Source organism: Felis catus, chromosome E1, assembly GCF_018350175.1.
Source record: "Felis catus isolate Fca126 chromosome E1, F.catus_Fca126_mat1.0, whole genome shotgun sequence".
Lineage (NCBI taxonomy): Eukaryota > Metazoa > Chordata > Mammalia > Carnivora > Felidae > Felis > Felis catus.
Genome location: NC_058381.1, coordinates 42,873,175 through 42,891,815, shown reverse-complemented (window position 1 = coordinate 42,891,815; position 18,641 = coordinate 42,873,175). Strand labels below are relative to the sequence as shown.

Below are 18,641 nucleotides of genomic sequence, written 5' to 3'. Positions count from 1 at the left end.
TGTGTCAGTGGGGGAATGTCTGTAGGACCTTGTCCCTTCAGTGTTGCCACTCTCATGTAGCGGTCACTACCCCTTTGGCTGCCATGGGAAATGACACTGAGCCCTCCCCGCCCCCCTCCCAGCCTTTTCCATCCACTGTAGCACGATTGTGGTTATTCTTTCTTTGATGGTAACTCTGTGTTGTGGTATATTTGGGACAGATTCCTTCTCTGCTTTTGGTCTCTGAAGGATGAGGGACTCAGCCTTTGTTTTTCTGTCGCAGGGGGCATGTGACTCAGGATGCACCCATCCCAGGCTCCCCTCTCTACACCATCAAAGCTTTCATCCCCGCCATTGACTCTTTTGGCTTTGAGACCGATCTGCGGACTCACACCCAGGGGCAGGCCTTTTCCTTGTCTGTCTTCCACCATTGGCAGGTGAGAAAATGGTGCAGGCTGGCCAGTGCGGCCTCCCACCTGTTCAAGTCCAGTCTTCTCTGGTCTGTTCCCCTTTCAAATCCCAAGTGAGATTTCCAACGTCCTAGAGAAAAGTGCTGGACCATTGGAAACCACTTTGCCTTTCAGATTGTGCCCGGTGATCCTCTGGACAAGAGCATTGTCATCCGTCCCCTGGAGCCACAACCAGCTCCTCACCTGGCCCGAGAATTCATGATCAAAACCCGTCGCAGGAAGGTATGTGTCCCTCAGGCCCATTGCCAGCCCTTAATCCCCAGGGCTCTTGGCAGGAGTTGGATCTCTCTTCATTTCTTCCTTTGGGACCCTTCTCCCAAAGACTGAGAGCGGTTTACCGTACAACGCAAAGAGGTGCAATCTGTCCAGGCCTCGGGCCACCAGACCCTGGACACAGTCTGGCCAGGAAAGGAGCGCCTTATCTTGTCCAGTGGTGACTCCTGAAATAGCTGGTCCACAGCTTCACCCCACCAGCCCCCCACCCCAGCACAGGCCTCAGGCGGCCTCCAGCTCAGTCGACCACCACATAGGGCTCTTTCTTACATCTGTCCCCACTCTCTGCAGGGACTGAGTGAGGATGTGAGCATCAGCAAGTTCTTTGATGATCCCATGTTGCTGGAGCTCGCCAAGCAGGATGTTGTGCTCAATTACCCCATGTGAGTGTCGGGACTCCTGGCAGCCCCTGCTCCCTGCAGTGGGCTGTATCCTGGACTTGAAGCTGGGACCTGGTGCGACCTGGACTCCATGTTGTCAGAGAGCATCTGGGAGCTGCTGTGGCCATTGTTAACAACCCCAAAGCCTCCAACCCAGAGTCCCAACAAGGGAAGAGTATTTGGCCTCCTGGTTCCTCTGCAGCCTCTGCCTGGCTCCATTCCCAGGGAACAGAGAAGAGCTCGGGCTCGGAGAAGGAGAAGGGGACAAAGTGTTTAACCCCAAGGGGCCCTGTCTTCAGGATTTACATGGAATTTTTTTTTTTTTTTTACAAGTTTGACCTTAGACATGGATTTTAAATGAACAGAACATTCTGACCTCTGCCTTGCTCTGTTCCTTTCATCCCTACCCATCTGCCCCTCCCCCTTTCCTCCAACAGTCTGGTCTTGGCACTTGGGTTCTGAATGAATATATGTCATCTCCTGTGAAGCTTCACGGTCTCTTCTCCCAGCTGCAGTCTTCCTGCCTGGGTCCCCAGGGCAGCGGCCTGTGGTAGGAGGGACGCCTGCCTCTTAATCCAGTGCTCCCGTGAGCATCAGGGCCACTTTCTTGCCACCCCCCCCCCCCATCCCCTGCACCTACCACCCGGTCCTCTCTACCATGCTGCTTCTGGTTGGGACCTGGGGTGGCTTAGGAGGTATTGGGCTTCTGGGATTGGAGGCTGTTGCCCCTGGAGCTGGGGCCAGAACTCTGATTTCCAAACCTTTCTCTAAACCTACACACACACACACACACACACACACACACACACACACACTCTCTCTCTCTCTCTCTCTCTCTCTCTCTCTCTCTCTCTCTCTCTCACTCACACACACACACACACACACACACACACACACACACACACACACCAGCCACTACTGTCCCCTAACTCTGCTCTGCCCCGTGTGAAGGAGAGACTTGATTTTCCTCAAAATGCTTTATTAGGAACGTACCAGGGATTGATGAACGAGGCTCTGGCTGCCCCGGACCCTACAGGAATCCTACTTCTCCCCGGCATCCGGTGCTGTTCTTTTGATGTAGTCTCTGTACATCGTGTACACAGCGCCTGCAGGAAGGAGAAGGGAAAACAGCCCGTAACACCCAACCCTGCAGCCATCCTCTGGCTCTCCCAGGAGCCTGACTGCAGCCGTTCCCCTGAGGGTCCAGCTTCCCTGCTCAGCTTCTCGTTCTGCTCTAGCTCTCAGTAGCTGCTACAAGTACCTGCAGAGCCCTTCCATGTAGATTACCTCTCTGAGAAACCCCACAGCAACCTGCGAGGTCGGCAAGCCAGGGTGCTTACCATCGTGTTGCACATGGGGAAACAGGCTCAGAGAAAGGGACTTGTCTACGGTCACACAGCTAGTAAGTAGCTGTCTGCCCCTTGACCCACAGAGGACGGGAAATTCAGCATGTGTTCTGCTGTGTGACTTTTCTCACCTCTCAGGACAGACTGCCATAAAACCAACTGTGCACCATCCCCACGGGCCCTGGGACAGGAGGCCAAGCAGGGACCCCTGAAAATGGCTTGGTTTGAGGGTTTCACCCAAACCTCCACTTGCTGTGGAGCCTGGTGGGACTGAAATCATGGTCCTTTAACCATCAGGATTCACAGCCAGATTTTGTCTAACAAGCTGCGTTTTCGTTCTGTGACCCCCACCAGCCCCTCACCTAGCATGACAGCACCCACGGCACAGGCCTGCGCTGCCACTCGGGTGTGAATCAGGTGTATGGACATCTTGGTGGAACCACGAGCCTTCAGCCGATAAATCCGGTATGCTGCCACTGCCAGGCAGCCTCCCAAGCCTGTAGGCAGAGAACATGACCTTTGGGCCTCAGTCACCGATCATATGGCTCCCCTGATGAGACCCTTTGCAGGCCGGGCAGGCTGGGCATCTGGATAAACCCCTACTTCCGTGCCGCTTCATGGTGGGAGACCATGAATTGTTTACTCCCAATGGCATTTTCAAAGTGGCTGTCTATCTCCAGTGAGCCTTCTACATACAAATAGCCATCACGGGCCTCCCCCACCCCCCATTTGCTCTGCTCCGGACCCTCCTCCAGCCATGTTGGCTCCCACAGCTACTTTCTTTTCTCCCAGGGCCTGGAGAGAGGAAGCCCTGGGAGACGCCAGACCGCTCTTTCCCATCCTGATGCTGGTGTTGATGCCCCCCATTTCCCTGCACCCCAGGCCGTCAGTTGGCCACCACCTCCACCCATCCAGACTCCTTGTCAGGCGTGTCCCTTCCCTTGGCACCTTTGCCGCTGGTTCACTCTTCTCCTAGATGTTGGCTGTTCCGTGGGCAGCACACTTGAGTCCTCTGCTTCCTTTGAAAGGGCTAGGAGACCTTTTCCGTGAGAGAAGGCCCCCTCATTCCCTACTTTACCACTCACCTACAGGCACCAGCGGAGACTCCCTGGTCTTCCTCAGGAACTTCTCAGACACACTGTCTTCGCCTTCAGGTGGTACCCACCAGCCTTTGTTAGCAGACATGATCCTGGCTCCAGATGTTAGCAGCTGGGGCTCTGAGGTTTCAGCCCAGTCCTACAAGGAGGCACCCCATAATAGGAACTCCCAATTCTCCTCAACTTGGGGGAAAAGGGGGGGAGTTGCCTGCTAAGAACCTCTCTTACCATGCCCGACACAGCCCCTACTTGAGAAGATGTCCCAAGTGTCCTGTCTCATATGGCTGGACCACTACCGCCATCCCTTCTTCCTCACGTCTGCCTCTTCCCCAGCTCATTCTGACTGTTTTCCCTGCTTCCCCCTCCTTCCATCTGTATCCCTATGTGATCCTTGGGTCAAGAAAAGCAGCTGGAAAAATCCACAGAGGAGGGCGAGAGGAACAGGCCTTGAGCCTTGGGACCCCCACTGGCCTGGAGTCTGTGAGGGTTGCTCCTCTGGGAGCTGCAGATCCCACAGAGCAGGTCTGGCCCCAGGGAAGCAGGCCATCCCAGACAGTGTTCCAGCACTGGTTACCGAGTCACCAGAGCCAAAAATTAAAATAATTGGACATTGATTTGTGAATAATTTAGCATAGATTTTGGACATTAACACTAACAGAACTAATTCTGGTCCCTGAACTGCTCCCGTTTCCATTTCTTGCCAGGTTCTTTGCGATCGCCAACCCCCTGCCTCCCTCCCTGGGCTGGTGACCCCTATTGCTCTACTTGCTAACCCCCCAGTAAACATCTGCTCTGATCACAAACTAGACAGAGCCCCAGAGTCCTGGTCCTTAGACGAGGGCTTCTGCCTGTGGGGTGCCTTCTAGGTCTAACCCGTGAGACAGACGCCCTGCGTGAGGCGACCTCCAGGCGCCTCTCTCCTGGAGGAGCAAGGACTGTCGGCCCCACACTTTCTTAACATGCTGGTGCTTACCCTAGGAGATGGCTAGAAAGTAGAGTGCAAGCAGCCCAGCCAGGGCTCAGCATCTGCTGTTTTGAACCGATCAGGAGCTGATGATGGAGCTGCCACTGTGGGGTCAGGGAAGCAAGCTTTCTGTGGACTTTGAAGTCTGGAATGGAGAGGGGAGGAGATAGGCCAGGGCATCAGTCTTAACCCCCCATTTGCTGAGTTCCAGGCCAGAGCTCCATGCACTAGAAAGTAATGAAAGATCACATGGCAGGAGGCCTTAACTAGATTCAGTCCAGTAATTCCCATGGATGTAAGGGGTTGGATCAAACAGGAACTTGATACAGAGAACTGAGATCGGAATACCGAGGCAAGGAAGGGCAGAGATCATGGCTTCTCCCCCAAGCTATACTGCTTCAAACATTCATGAACAAAGTGGGCTGTAAATAAAATGGCCCAATTGTGGGAGGCAGGCCCTCTGGTCTTGGTCTTGATCCTTTTCAAGGATGCTTTCTGGATCGGGGAGATTCATCCAATTTGTAACCGCTAGGACTACCTTGCATCTCCAGGGATCCTTGTACTACAGGTGGGGGACGGGGGCATGGGGAGAGGGGGGATGATGTTCACTAGAGACAGAGGTGACAAGTGGCCAGGCTTACCACCTATTCTGTTTGAGGTATTTACTTTTCAGACCTTTCAAATGTTCTATACAGTAGGGAAGGAACTGAGCTTCGGAGAGGCTAAATGATCTCCAAGGTGCACAGCTAGTAAATGGCAGTGTCAGCATCTGAATGTAGGTCTGACTGGTTCCAGAGTTTGTACTCCTAGCCTACTTCCCAGGGGCTGGCTAAGCAGAAACCCTCTCCATTGAGGCTGAAGCTTAGGAGTGCTAATCAATCTCAGCATCCTGGATTCGGAGAAGAGGAAAGTACCTTCTTGCTAAGCAGGAGTGAAAAGATTGACGTACGTTACGGAGAATCCCACTCTATCCCAGTGCTTTGTTCTTACCCTAGATACTCAGCCCCATGTGCCTGTCCTAAAGGGGCTGTACAGCACAGAAAATCTGTCCAGCAGCTGATGTCTTTCTTTTCTCTCTCCAGCACTCACTGCTCTAGGAAGAGACCCAGGGTCACAGCAGCTCCCCAGAGCCTTCACATATCCCCAGCGTCCATGGGAACTCTCCTCCCAGTCATTCACACACACTCTCCCAGGCTGCCTCTCCTGGTCCCAAGAGTGACCTGAATTCTCAAGAGATGGATGGTCTAAGCCAGAGGTAGGGGGATGGAAATGCCTGGATGACACAGAGCAAGAATCAGGATCAACTCCAAGCCCTTTGTAGAACAGGGGCCAAGCTGTAGAGGGCAAAGTTCAATTTAATTGAGAAGTTCTCCCTTCTTGTTGGGATTCTGTTGATGCTCCTACAGCATCTCAGCCCAGAATTGAGAAAATAATAATAGACATAGTTGCCATGGTTCTCTGAGCACCTATGGGGCAAGAAGTGTGCTAATTGCTTTAAGGAGGTTATTTTATTTCATCCTCACAACTCTGTAAGGTAGGTACTGTTATTCCCCTTTCACAGATGAAAAACTGAGGCTTGGGTTAAATGTCCCACTCCAGGTCACAATAAGTGACAGAAAAAAGAACCAAACTTCTAACTGTTCCTAAAATCAAATCTCACTGTTCTGGACGAATGGGAGGACTATTAAGCAGAGGGAAAGTCTTGAAATAGAAGAAATAAAATTGCTTTTTCCTCCTGAGAGCACACAGTAACCAAAACTTCAAGGAACAGATTTCTGTAGAGTCCTGCTTCAGTAAACAGATAAGATAAATTATAACATTTTTGTTAATAGGCCAAGTCTTCAAAAATTATTGCTGTTTAAGCATTTCTCCATAGTCATTTATGTCGTAAGCCTTTTTTTTTTCTTCCAGGTCACATCACACCCCGAGACATTCTAATTTCGAGGGGTCTCAATTGAGTGATGTGGACAGACTTAACGAATCCGGAGTGTAGGCCAGAGTCAGAGTCAGACGTGGGGTCAGTTAGCTGCTTGGCCACTCTCTGAATATTTGGTCTTCTATCACTCAACCTCTTTTGAGTCTGTGCCGTCATCTGTAAAACGGAGGTAGCATCTCCCCAAATGGTTAGAATTTCCCTCCATGCTGCCTGCTCCTCTTCCTCCCAAATGAGCAAGTGTCAGGAAACGGGTAGAGGCTGGGGGAGAAGTGGAAAGTCTCTGACAACAGATAGAAAGGTTACCACGTTCTGGGTGGTCCAAATTCAGCACACCCCTGTCCCTCTCCAACCTCCTTTCTCTGGCTTCCCCACCCTAACAGGAAGCTTTGGGCTCATTCTCCCCATTCTGTTGGGAGGAGGGGTGGCCAGGACTTGAAGCTCTATACAGTCTAAGGCACCGCTGTGCTATATATAGCTCCAGGGAGCTGAGGGCCAGGACAGGGGAGAGAGGGCCAGCAGCTCTTTTGCCTTGAGCTAAGAAGTGCTGTGAGGGAGGCGATGCTGAAGAATGAACTGGATAAGGAACAGAAGATCTGAGTTGGGCCTGGAATGGGGAGGACCCAGGCTGAAGGGCTGGAGGAATCACAGGAGAGAAAAGACTAGGCCATATATAGTAGTGTCTCAGGGACTTGAGGTGCAAAGAGTGGGGGGAACAGAAACAGGCTGGGGCAGTGGAAGTTTCCAGACAACATGGCTAGACTGAGGCACCCTCTAGAAAGTGCCCGGGGTAGAGAGGGTAAGACATCCTCCCCCTTAAAGCAGGCGCTGGGTTCCAAGGACACCCCAAGAGTCACGGGCCTGGGGCCAGGAAAGTGCTTTTGGTACCACTTATCTTTCTGGGGAGACTATGCACGTACTTAAAAAGCTCCGGGGAGCTCCTAGCTGGCTCAGTCAGGGTCTTGAGTTCAATCCGCATTTTGGGTATGGGGCCTGCTTACAAAGGTAAAATAGGGGCGCCTGGGTGGCTCAGTCAGTTAAGCCTCCACCTCTTGTTTACTGCTCAAGGTCGTGTTCTCATGGTACTGAGATGGAACCCGGGTCAAGCTCCACACGCTGAGCCTGGAGCCTGCTCCGAATGCTCTCTCTGCCCTTCCTCTGCACACATGCTCTCTTCTTTCTCAAAATAAATAAACAAATAAAAAAAATTTTTTAAGGTAAAATCTTAAAAAGCTCCTAAGAGGGTGGATATAGCGACTGGAAGGCTGCATCTGACTGTAGTGAGGCTGACATAGAATCACATCTTGTGAAGGACCAATTTGGAGCTGTGTATTTACACACACCTGTCTCAGATGACAAATGGATGCTCCAGAGATGGGAAACATTTTGCTAAGATCCTTATGTTGCGTGCTTTTGAGTACCCAAATTACCTGGCTTCCTCTAAAGAACACTGTGGGAAGGAACTAATGCCTTTTGGAGCCTACAAGGATTACGCACTTTACATATTTTACTTAATCCTCACAACAATCCCAACAGATGGATCTCATCCCCATTTAACAGATGAAGAAACCACAGCTCAGAGAGCAAGTAAATGACTGAACCATCCAACCAATGTTAACCACTACAGACTGCTTTCCAGTGGAAAACTAACATATCAAGGAATAATGTGACTTCGTGTACAGTTCTCTCTCTCTCTTTTCTTTTTTTTTTTTTTAACATTTATTCATTTTTGAGAGACAGAAAGCACGAGCAGGAGAGGGGCAGAGCGTGAGGGACACAGAATCGGAAGCAGGCTCCTGGCTCTGAGCTGTCAACACAGAGCCCTATGTGGGGTTCAAACTCACAGACCCCGCGGGATCATGACCTGAGCTCAAGTCGGACGTTTAATCGACTGAGCCACCAGGGCGCCCCCCTCTTTCTCTTTTTTTCAATGTTTATTTTTGAGAGAGAAGGCGACAGAAGATCCAAAGTGTCCTCTGCACGAACAGCAGCAAGCCCAATGCAGGCCTTGAACTCACGAACGGAGAGATTATGATCTGAGCCGAAGTCGGACGGACACTCAACCAACTGTGCCACCCAGGTGCCCCCATGTACATTTCACCATCACATTCTCACACCATCTTAGAAATAAGAGTAAACAAGTGCAAACAGCTGGGCAGAGCGAACTTGCAGAAATTCAATGACTGTGCAGCTACCCCACTCCTTCTCACCAACACAGAGAGTGTTGGGCATCCAAGAGCCTTGCCTGGTGGATGGTACCAGAACGGGACCTCTCCCACCTCCCCCCTCTCTTCTCCCTCCCCCTGCACACTTCACTTATTCTTCATTTGCAAGTAAATTGACCTTAATTTAAAATTCTGCATTAATACACAGGAACTGCTAACTGGGCTCAGGGAACTGGCGGTGGGGGTCTCATCTGATGTGGGAAACAAAGGCAGAAGGAAATGGCAGATAAAATTAAATTTCCTTATAACCTGTAGCCCGTTGACAAATAACTTGAGGCTGGCAGGGTAAAACATTTCTCCAGGAACTCCCTACTATCTTAACGTTAATGCTTCGCTTGAGGGAAAAACAACCTTAGCTTGACAAAACCCTACCTCTCTGAGCCTTTGCTCCCATCCCCCAGGACACGAGAATCTACTCTGAGTTTACTGGCCAAGTGGGGACCCTGGAAATAGTGACACACTGGAAATGTAATGGAAATAGTGACACACTGCAGTCTTCAAGTTGACCCTACGGTTCCCAAACCACAGAGCCCCAGGGTGACTCTCAAGTTTTCAGACTGGATTTTGATCCTTTCCTGCCTGGGCCCCATGTGAATAAAAAGTGATGCGGTTCTCACAGCACCCGGCTCCATTCCTCTCTGCCAGAGGCTTGGAAACCAGACCCATTTCCCTGTTTGAAGCTTGAGGCTTTTTTTCCTTCCCTCCAGTAGCCTGCCTTTTTGTGCTAGCCATGGCAAGCTTTCAATCACTCATTCTTCACTCTGCATATACTTGCTAAGCACCTACTATGTGCTGAGCTCTGGTCCAGAAACTGAGAGGCAGGCAGTGGTCCTGCCCTCAGAAAACTCACATTCTAATAGCTGCCCTGGTTTGCTCCAGACCCTGGTGACTCCCTGGATCAGAGATCCCCTTGATGTGGGAAACAAAGACAAATGAAAAATTAAATTTCCTTACTGCCTACAGCCCATTGTCAAGGGCTTGAACAGTCAGTGACCTTCCTCTAGGGGCTCAGCTGCCTCGATGATGACACTTTGCCAAGGGCAAAAGGGAATCTTAGCTTAACATTCCCCCCCCCCCCCCCCCAGGATCCTGTAGGTCTACTTTAACATATAAAAATTCCTTTGGGGGGCGACTGGGTGGCTCAGTCGGTTAGTGTCTCACTTTGGCTCAGGTCATGATCTCATGTTTCATGAGTTTGAGCCCCGCATCAGGCTCTGTGCTGACAGCTCAGAGCCTCAAGCCTGCTTTGGATTCTGTGTCTCCCTCTCTTTCTGCCTCTCCCCCACTTGCACTCTGTGTGTGTGTGTGTGTGTGTGTGTGTGTGTGTGTGTGTCTCAAAAATAATTAAGCATTAAAAAAGAAATTAAAAGTTCCTTTGGAAACTTCCTTTATCTCTACTCCCCCGCCTCCTGCCACCAAGATATATGTTAGCAATCATACTCCAACCTTATGGCCCCCTGATATACATCTGAAGGGTTTCATGACTGAGGTTTTAAGAAACAGTAATAAATGACCATTTCCTAACAGCAGTTAGCCCCTCAAGGTCCTGGAAAACTTGTTTCCAAAATACCTTAGAGAGTTACTCTATCCCTAACTGCCTCCCAACCTGAAGGTATATAATCAGTTACCTGTCACAACCCCAGTGCAGCTCTTTCTGCCCACAGTCCTGTCCCGTGCTTTATAAAATCACCATTTTGCACTGAAGACCTCTCAAGAATTCTTTCTTGGCTATCGGCTTCAAACCCCAACACGTCAAACCACATCACTTTGGCTCGGGTTTCTGGCCTCAGTTTCCCACCTATAACTGAATTAAGAGATGTTACTAGCTGGCAAAGTGATAGAAGAGAGAAGCATTTTATTTCTGTTTTGTTTTGTTTTGTTTTGTTTTCTAACTATCCAGAGGTAAAACAGCTTAGCTTCCTTGGGTCTCATTATTTCCACCTTTAAAAGGTTTCTCTACCAGAAGAGACAGGGCTACAGGTTTGGTAGTAAGGTAACAAATATAGAAAGGGTATTGTTCTGGGGCGCCTGGGTGGCTCAGTCGGTTGAGCATCCGACTTCAGCTCAGGTCATGATCTCACAGTTCATGAGTTCGAGCCCCGGGTCGGGCTCTGTGCTGACAGCTCAGAGCCTGGACCCTGCTTCAGGTTCTGTATCTCCCTCTCTCCCTCTCTGCTCCTCCCCTGCTCACATGCTGTCTTTCTCTCAAAAAGAAAGAAAGAAAGAAAGGAAGAAAGGGTATTGTTCCAAATCTCCACGAAGAATGGGCAATGCTAAAAGGTAGGAAGCCTTCCTCAGCAGTTTCATCCATGAATTTATAGGATAATAATACCTAATGAACATTTAATATATATTATTTATACACAGTATATAATACATGCTTATTCATATATTATTTTATATACAATATATACATATATGTGTTTTTATGTTCATTCATTTATTTTGAGAGAGAGCGAGAGAGAGAGCGAGTGAGCAAGCAGGGGAGAAGCAGAGAATCTCACGTAGGCTCTGCATTGCCACACAGAGCCCGACACCAAAATCAAGACTTGGACGTTAACTGGATAAGCCACACAGTGCCCCTATAATCAAATGTCTTAACACACTTTATAAATGTATAAATGTTTTTTATGTTTATTTATTTATTTGAGAGAGAGAGAGAGAGAGAGAGAGAGAGAGAGAGAGGGAGGCAGAGAGAGAGGGAGAGAGAGAATCCCAAACAGGCTCCGAGCTGTCAGTGCAGAGCCAGACTCGAGGCTCAATTTCAGAAAATGTGAGATCCTGACCTCAGCCAAAATCAAGAGTTGGACGCTTAACTGACTGAGCCACCTACGTGCCCCATATTTTAATATAGCACTTTAAAGGTTATTATTGAAGTCTTACTATGCCACGAAGAAGTGCACTATCAAATGTATACGGCTCAGATGTGAACACTGAACACATTTGTGCATTTGGCATCCTGATCTAGAACAGGACCAGTCCCCCAGAAGCTCCCTCATGCTCCCGGGTGCCTATCCTTCCCCCAAGGTAACCACTATCCTTACTCCTAACAGCACAGAATACTTTGGGCTGTTTCTGAACTTTATATAAATGGAAAGTTTTGTGAGATTCCTCTATCTCGTGTGTGATTGTAGATTGTTCATTCTTATTGCCGCATAAGGGATCATTGTATGAATATAACGTTTTATCTATCCTTTGTACAGTTGTTGGACACTTGGGGTGGTTTCCAGCACAAATAGTGCTGCTCTGAATACTTTAATACATGTATCTGGGCAAACATTTGTACATATTTCTGTGGAATTCCCATGGAACTGCAAAATCATAGTGTATTCATATGTTCAGCTTTAGCAGATAATTGCCATTTTCCAAAGTAATTTGTTCCAATGTATAGTGGCACTAGCAGGATGTTAGTTTTAATATTTCAATGAGCTTATACAGTGATGTCTGTTGCGTTTAGTTTGACATGTTCTTTTATCGTATTTTCCTATATTTACAGGGTCTTTACACTTGTCATTTTAAAAACATTTGTAGAGAGGTAATGTGGTAATGAAGGGGCCTGGGGACGACTGAGGCATGGAAAGTGGAGGCAGAGGGCAGGGCAGGGTGGGGAGGAGAACTTAAATACAGAGGCCAAGCAGGTAATGAAATGGACTCAAGCAGTTAAGTTGAAATAAGCAAATATTACTCAGAAGTAGCTGCCCAATGAACCTAGAGGCTCAAAGGGAGCAATTTTTTTCTTTCACTAGAGAGAAGCCAAAAATCTGGATTTAAAATTTTTGGTAGTTAAATCATACTTTCAGAAAACGTGCTGGCCAAACAACTTTGGTCAGTGGGCCAGATGCCCAGCCCTCTGGACCAGCCGTTAGTTCCGGCCTGGCTTGAGAGGTGGGAGCGTTTGACCTGTAACAAGTCACCTCATTTGTTAGAGCTTAATCTCCTCTCTGGTCAAAAGGGTAAAATGGAAGCCTATCCTTTTGTACAGTGACGGTCAAAGGAGATAATTCAGGAGTACAGGAGTCGTCGGACACTATACAAAGTACTCTCCTTAGTACGCCTTCGGTCGTCACGCATGGACTCGCTGTCCTTAAAGCATTTGAATTTTCAGATTCCTTGGAGCAAGTTTAAGACTGGAGATTCCCATGCAAATCTCCCGAAGGTCCTTTGAATGGGATCCTGCTGGGATGCAAGGGGTTAAGAGGAAATGGCCTATTAGGGTCTTGCTAATCTGAGAAGTCCAGGACCTCAAAAGTATCCAGAGCGCCACTAAAAGCCACGACGCAGAGCTAGGATGGTAAACCCGACGAGGGCCCGGAGGAGCAGAACCTAGAACGGGGCATCAGCATCCTGATGTGTCACACTGGACCCAGGCCTCGGCGGAGCGCACGGAAGACAACTCCCCAGCTCGCAGGACCAACCTAAAATGCCCAGGTAAGGCGTGTCCTCACGGCGCCGTTAGTAGCCCGCCCAAGTGAGGCACTGCGCGCCGGGGGACTGCCGTCCCGAGAACCAAGCGGGAGGAATGAATTGTGCGGGAGGCGAGGTCTGCGCCCACCCGGGTCCGGACTCCACGCGGGTGGCACCCACACGCTCTGCACCTCCGGGACCGCCCGGGAGCGCGCGAGGGCCCGACCGCAGAAAGTTGGGACGCTCGCGCCGCCGCCCGCGCGCCCCGGGGCGCCCCCTCCCACCCGAGCGCCACGTGCCGCGCGCCCCCTGCTCCCAGGCCGCGGCGGGACGCCCCCGCCCCCACCGCGGCGCGTAGTGCGCAGGCGCCTCCCCGCGGGTCCGGGCGGCGGGAGCGGGAGGCGGCGGCGGGAGCGGGTTCGGCCTCGGCTGGAGACTGAGGCGAGGGCGGCGGCGGCGAGAGTTGGAGGAGAGACGCGGGTGGCGGCGAAGGCGATGGCGACGCGGGGCACATGAGGCGGCGGCCGGCGGGACGGGCCGAGGCCCGGCGGAGGAGGCGGCTCCGGGGGAACACGCCGCCCGGTGAGGGGCGGCCGCAGGGCCGGCTGAGAAGCGGGCAAGGGGCGGGGCCGGGGGGGCGGGAGAACTTGTGGGGAGGCCGGAGAAGGGGCGGGGGGACGCGGGGGATGGGGGTCCCGGGAAGAGTGCGGTGGGAGGGGGTGCTGCCGAGACTTCCCGCCGATCCCGGAGGGGCGTCTGCCCCGCGGCCCGCCGCTGCCCCCGTCGCGCCCTCCCCCTTTGTCCCTGGGCGCGCGGTTCCCAAATTGGGAGGGAAACGGCCCGGGGGTGGGCCAGGGCGGCGGCGGCCGCGTCGGGCGGGCGGGGAGCCGGGAGGACCCCGGGCGCGCACTTGGGCGGCGCTCGGCGGTGCTCGCAACTCCTCGGGGCGGTTAGGGGCGCAGGGCCGCGCCGGGGCCGCCCCTCGCCGCCGGGGCGCTTCGCGGGCTGGTCTTTGTCTCCCGACGCTCGGTGCCTGACATCTCTTCGGGCGGCGTGCGGTTCGTTTGACTCTTTCCTCTAACACCGCTGCCGGGACTCCTGCCTCCCATCAGTGTTTCAGACAGGATTTAGTTCGAGGGCTGGAAGGAGGGAAACGGGGGGCGGGGGGAAATGGCGCGGTCGCCTCTTGATGAACATGTTTCCTTTACTTAAAATGATTTTTTTCCACTTCGTGAAACTTTGGACGACTTGTTTTGTTTTCCCCTCGATCTCCAGATTCAAAATTAAGAGAAGGCGCTAAAGCTGTGATTGTGGCCAATTGTGTGGTTGGTGGCTGCGTTTGGAGCTGAGTTGAAAGGATTTACGTGAATGTGTGGTTTAGAATTTGCGTTTTTTCCCTCTTCCCCTGCGATTGTTTCCAAGAGTGGGATTAGTTTTTCTTTGCGAAGCGGGCGAGTTTGGATTATCATTTGAAGGAGTATTTGTTGATTGAGAACCTGCAGTGGTACAGATTTCATTGTGCTCACGCTTTATTTTGTTAGCCTGAAGACTGCACTTTGTGGAATCGAGTAAATCGAGTTAGAATAAGTTCTGAATTAGCCTTATCTGGTGCCTGAGTAGTCCAAAATTATTATACGTTCCTGTTGTGTATACTTTCAAGTGAGTATATGTGAAAGCTCTTTAAAAATCAGGTTGTATAAATGAAAGGGATTTTAATTCTGATAAACGGAGAACAGTATATCTCAAATACATCACATATGTGTAGAAAAGGGGTTTAATAATGTAATTTAGGGATCAAATTCTTTACCCCCTAAAGAGAGTTTAGGTATTCAGATTAAGAATGCGGAAAATTAAAAATAAATAAATAAATAAATAAAATTTTAAAAAAGCATTCAGAAAAATAAGCTTAATTCCAGAGCTCCTGACTAAATACACTGTGGATTGTGGTTCGTTTCCTGGAGTTTTTGTTGGTTTTATTTTTTGGAATTTAGTATAGTATATTACAGTTGCTTTGGATTTCTTAAGTGCTATATAATGGGAGAATTCAAGAAACATGAACTGACTCTTCTGGGTAAAATGTAATAAGCTGTGGTAAACAAATGTGCATCATTGTGTTGGCCAGGTCTTTGTGAGCAGAGTGTTGTAAGCAAAAGACATTTTGAAGAGAATACATAGGAGCTATATGGAAGTTCTCTCTTTTTCACTTGTCCTGATTTGTAATGGTTTAATATTATATACTACTTGTCTTAAACTGTTGTGCACTTTTCCAAAGCATTGCAGACATCCTTTCTAAAAGTCAACGCTTTTAGCTTCTTTAGAGGTTGTGTGACTTCAGAATTGGTTTTCCATCTGTGCTAGACCACAATTCTCTGAAATAGGAGCAGAGGACCCAGTACCTTTCTAGTCAGTTAACGAAGGTAGAATTGACTTTTAGTCTTCAATCCGAAGGATTTAAGAAATTAACATATCTTCAACATAACAATTTGACTTAAATACTGTTACCCCTTAACTTTTTTGTCCTTCTTTTAATTATTTGTATAAATTAGCCAAAGGGAAGGGATGGAGGGTCTGCCTCTGACTAGCCACACACCTCCCACCTTAGCTCCAGGCTCTCCTGTCAATTCAGTAATTGGGAGTCTACAATACAAAATACGTAATTAAAATCCATAGTATCATTCTCTTAATAAATGGATGGTTTGTTCCATGCCTAATTCAATGCCGAGATGAGTTCCAAAAAGCTGGGGTTTTTTTTTATTTGAAGTTTGTTCACATTTCAAAATAAATGAGAGGTGTTCCCTTTTTTAAATTATTATGAGTCTGAATAGTTAGTGCAACTGGAAGCATACTTATTTTTTTCTGAATTGGTGCTTTTTTTTTTTTTACTTGCAAATGTATTTATTTTTATTAATTGATGCTTTGCTTGTAGCATAGAAACGTGCGGCTCCTATCAGAAATATTGGATAGAAATTTAGGCAAAGAGGGGTGCCTCAGTGGCTCAGTCTGTTGAGTGTCCTACTTCGTCTCAGGTCATGATCTCACAGTTCGCGGGTTCGAGCCCCATGTCGGGCTCTGTGCTGACAGCTCAGAGCCTGGAGCCCGCTTCAGATGTTATGTCTCTCCCTCTCTTCCCCTCCCCTGCTGATGCTCATTCTCACTTTGTCTCTCAACAGTAAATAAAAATGTTAAAAATTAAAAAAAAATTTTAGGCAAAGAAAAATGGGATTACTTTTTTTGTAGACCATTTGTTTGAGAATACATATGATAACAGATCTTAGCTGATACCATTAACCTGAAACTTAACAGTTCTGAACTGTTATCAGCTAAGTGCCAACAATTTTCATACATACTACTGCAACTGATGAGTTTAGTTTTTGTGGAAGTAAGGATCTATTAAGTCTGAGCATTGCTGTTTTCTACAGGTCTTTAGAATGAATGACTAGAGGGGCGCCTGGGTGGCTCAGTCAGTTAAGCATCTGACTTTGGTTCAGGTCATGATCTCACAGTTTGTGAGTTCGAGCCTCACGTTGAGCTCTGTGCTGACAGCTCAGAGCCTGGAGCCTGCTTCAGTTCTGTGTCTCCCCCTCTCTCTGCCCCTCCCCTGCTCACGCTCTATGTCTCAGTAATAAATAAATGTTAAAAAAATTATTAGAATGAATGACTAGACAGGCAATACTGGCTGGCATATGGTGGTAGTACATTCTTGAGTCTCGCCAACATTGCAGGAGTTGACTGCCCTCAAGTTTGATATTTAGACCTATATGTGTAATGTGTTGCCCAAAGCAGTTTTTTTCCCCTAGGGATGAGATCTCTTTGCAGATAGCATTTTACTTCTGAAGAAAAGAAGTGTTCTGTGGAATGAGTAGAGCCCTCAGTTAAAGCTGGTTTTTTTGAAGCTGTAGTGCATGTAGCACCAGCACAATTTGGACAAAAGTACTCTGGTGGCCATTCATTCTTCTAGTGAACTTCTTTTTTTCTTCTTTCATTCAAGTATTTATGTTAGGCACTGAACTAGGTGCTGAAGATGAATACTATGTGGGTTTTGCTCTCAGAATGTTTATATTTTGAGCACTTTGAATTTAACATGCTGAAAGGTTTAGCAATTTGGAAATTATCTAAAATCTTTGGAACAAAAGAAACGTATAGGATTTTGGAGTAAGTTATTTTTATTTTTTTCTTTTATAGAAATGGAGTAAACTTCACACATCCTCATTACCCTCTAATCTCTAACTCATTCAAGACTCATATACTTACAGAGATTATTTTCATCTACATCTTTGTATGATTTATCAGTTTTGACTGAATTTATTGTTACTTAACAGTGTTACAACATTCTTTTTGGGAATGTTCAGCATAAAGTAGATCTGGACTTCTATTTTTATGGAATTCCCTTTGACTCATTCTTGGACCTCAGATTCCTAATTGCCCATTTCAGAATAGGTGTTTATTTGGATTCAGAAATGTCCTTTCTGAAGTACTCTTTTCTCTTGGGTTCTGATTTTCCCTCCTTGCTCTCTGGCTATTCAGGTTTTCGCCCCATCCTCTTCTACCAGATCTTTAATTGATGGTTTCTCTCAAGTCTTGATCCTCTAATCTAATCTGTTCTGTGGCTTCAGTTACTCCCAAATTTTTGCCTGTAGTTCAAACTTATTTTCTGATCCCAGCTGCCTACTCAACGTCTCCACTTAACCACTCTCAGAGGTACTTTGAATTGAGTTGCCCAGACTGACCTGTTGATCTTGGCTCCAAAGCTAGATCTTCATTGTACCATTTCATTAAATGGCTCTATCAACAACTTACTGAGGCTCAACTCTTGCGATTTCTCTTTACTTTTAGTCTCCCCATCCTAGTCTAGGCAGGCCACCTTGTCCTAAGACTGTTAGAGTCAATTATAAATGGTCTTTCCTCCTTGTCCTAAGACTGTTAGAGTCAATTATAAATGGTCTTTCCTCATTCACTCTTGTTTTTAAAGGGGGTCAGTAATATGGGATATTAATACAGAAAAAGTAGTAAGTAATACTACAATAAATACTTAACCACCTTGCAGCTTAGGAAATAAAACATTACCACTACAGTTGGGGTCTTCTGTGTTTCCTTACCTGCTTGCATCTTCCTTCTTGCAGCCTCCATTGTGGGCCTCCTTACCAGAGATAATCACCAGTTGAATTTATTGTTCCTTTGCATTTCTTTATACTGTTACTACATATAGTATGTAACCTAAGCAGTATATCCTCATCTACTCTTCTCACAGCAGTTAGAATTATCTTTATAAAACAAATTTAGTCAAGTCACTTACCCGAAAACTTCTGTTTTCCCTTTAATCTTCATTTAACCAGATGTGATCTGGCCTTGCCTACTTCTCCAGCATCGTTTCTTTGTACTTTTTTGTTATGAATGGTCTAACTTGCTGACTTTTTTCCCCCCTATTCCTTAAAGGTTCAAAGCTGACCCAAGGACTTTGTACATGCTGTAGCTAATTCTTCTGCCTGGAAAGCAGCTCCTCACTTCTTCAGAATATGCTTAAATATCAATTTGGGGATAAATCTTTTCTGATAATCCTAGATTTGTGTAGG

General features: G+C 48.1%; 3 protein-coding genes across 7 annotated transcripts in view; 2 read left to right on the top strand and 1 right to left on the bottom strand.

Moving 5' to 3' along the window:
• The window catches only part of EFTUD2 (elongation factor Tu GTP binding domain containing 2), a 39,760-nt gene extending 38,171 nt beyond the window's left edge, over positions 1-1,589 (top strand). Inside the window, exons 26-28 of the mRNA XM_003996992.6 lie at positions 263-416; positions 564-671; positions 1,014-1,589. Of these exons, the coding sequence (XP_003997041.1) occupies positions 263-416; positions 564-671; positions 1,014-1,109 (358 nt within the window). The 3' untranslated portion in view covers positions 1,110-1,589. The remainder of the gene's footprint in view (positions 1-262; positions 417-563; positions 672-1,013) is intronic.
• On the bottom strand, positions 1,386-4,714 carry HIGD1B (HIG1 hypoxia inducible domain family member 1B). 3 transcript variants are annotated; one of them, XM_003996991.6, is made up of 5 exons: positions 3,774-4,466; positions 3,534-3,684; positions 2,811-2,945; positions 2,096-2,208; positions 1,386-1,647 (listed from the first exon to the last, which is right to left on the bottom strand). In XM_003996991.6, the coding sequence occupies exons 1-4, from the start codon at positions 3,774-3,776 to the stop codon at positions 2,144-2,146; spliced, it is 354 nt and encodes a 117-aa protein (XP_003997040.1). In that variant the 5' UTR covers positions 3,777-4,466; the 3' UTR covers positions 1,386-1,647; positions 2,096-2,143. The 3 variants fall into 3 exon arrangements, with proteins under 3 accessions (XP_003997040.1, XP_019673565.1, XP_044901242.1); XM_019818006.3 differs by lacking the exons at positions 1,386-1,647; positions 3,774-4,466 and adding an exon at positions 4,519-4,714 and having other exon boundaries at positions 2,065-2,208; XM_045045307.1 differs by lacking the exon at positions 1,386-1,647 and having other exon boundaries at positions 2,065-2,208; positions 3,774-4,465.
• Positions 4,715-12,919: 8,205 nt separating this feature from the next.
• Positions 12,920-18,641, top strand: part of GJC1 (gap junction protein gamma 1) — a 38,721-nt gene continuing 32,999 nt past the window's right edge. The window contains exon 1 of one of the 3 annotated variants that reach the window (XM_011289239.4): positions 12,920-13,095. The gene's annotated coding sequence lies outside the window, so the exon portion shown is untranslated. Of the gene's footprint in view, positions 13,096-13,574; positions 13,654-13,977; positions 14,130-18,641 lie in introns of those variants that run through there. The other 2 variants (XM_023243558.2, XM_011289241.4) reach the window with 2 other exon arrangements.

Excerpts from the sequence above, each read along its gene's own strand:
- HIGD1B (XM_003996991.6), bottom strand. Across the intron at positions 2,946-3,533 it reads GTCTCCGCTGGTGCCTGTAG|GCTTGGGAGGCTGCCTGGCA; the intron begins GTGAGTGGTAAA and ends CTCTGCCTACAG. Across the intron at positions 2,209-2,810 it reads CGTGGGTGCTGTCATGCTAG|GCGCTGTGTACACGATGTAC; the intron begins GTGAGGGGCTGG and ends TCCTTCCTGCAG.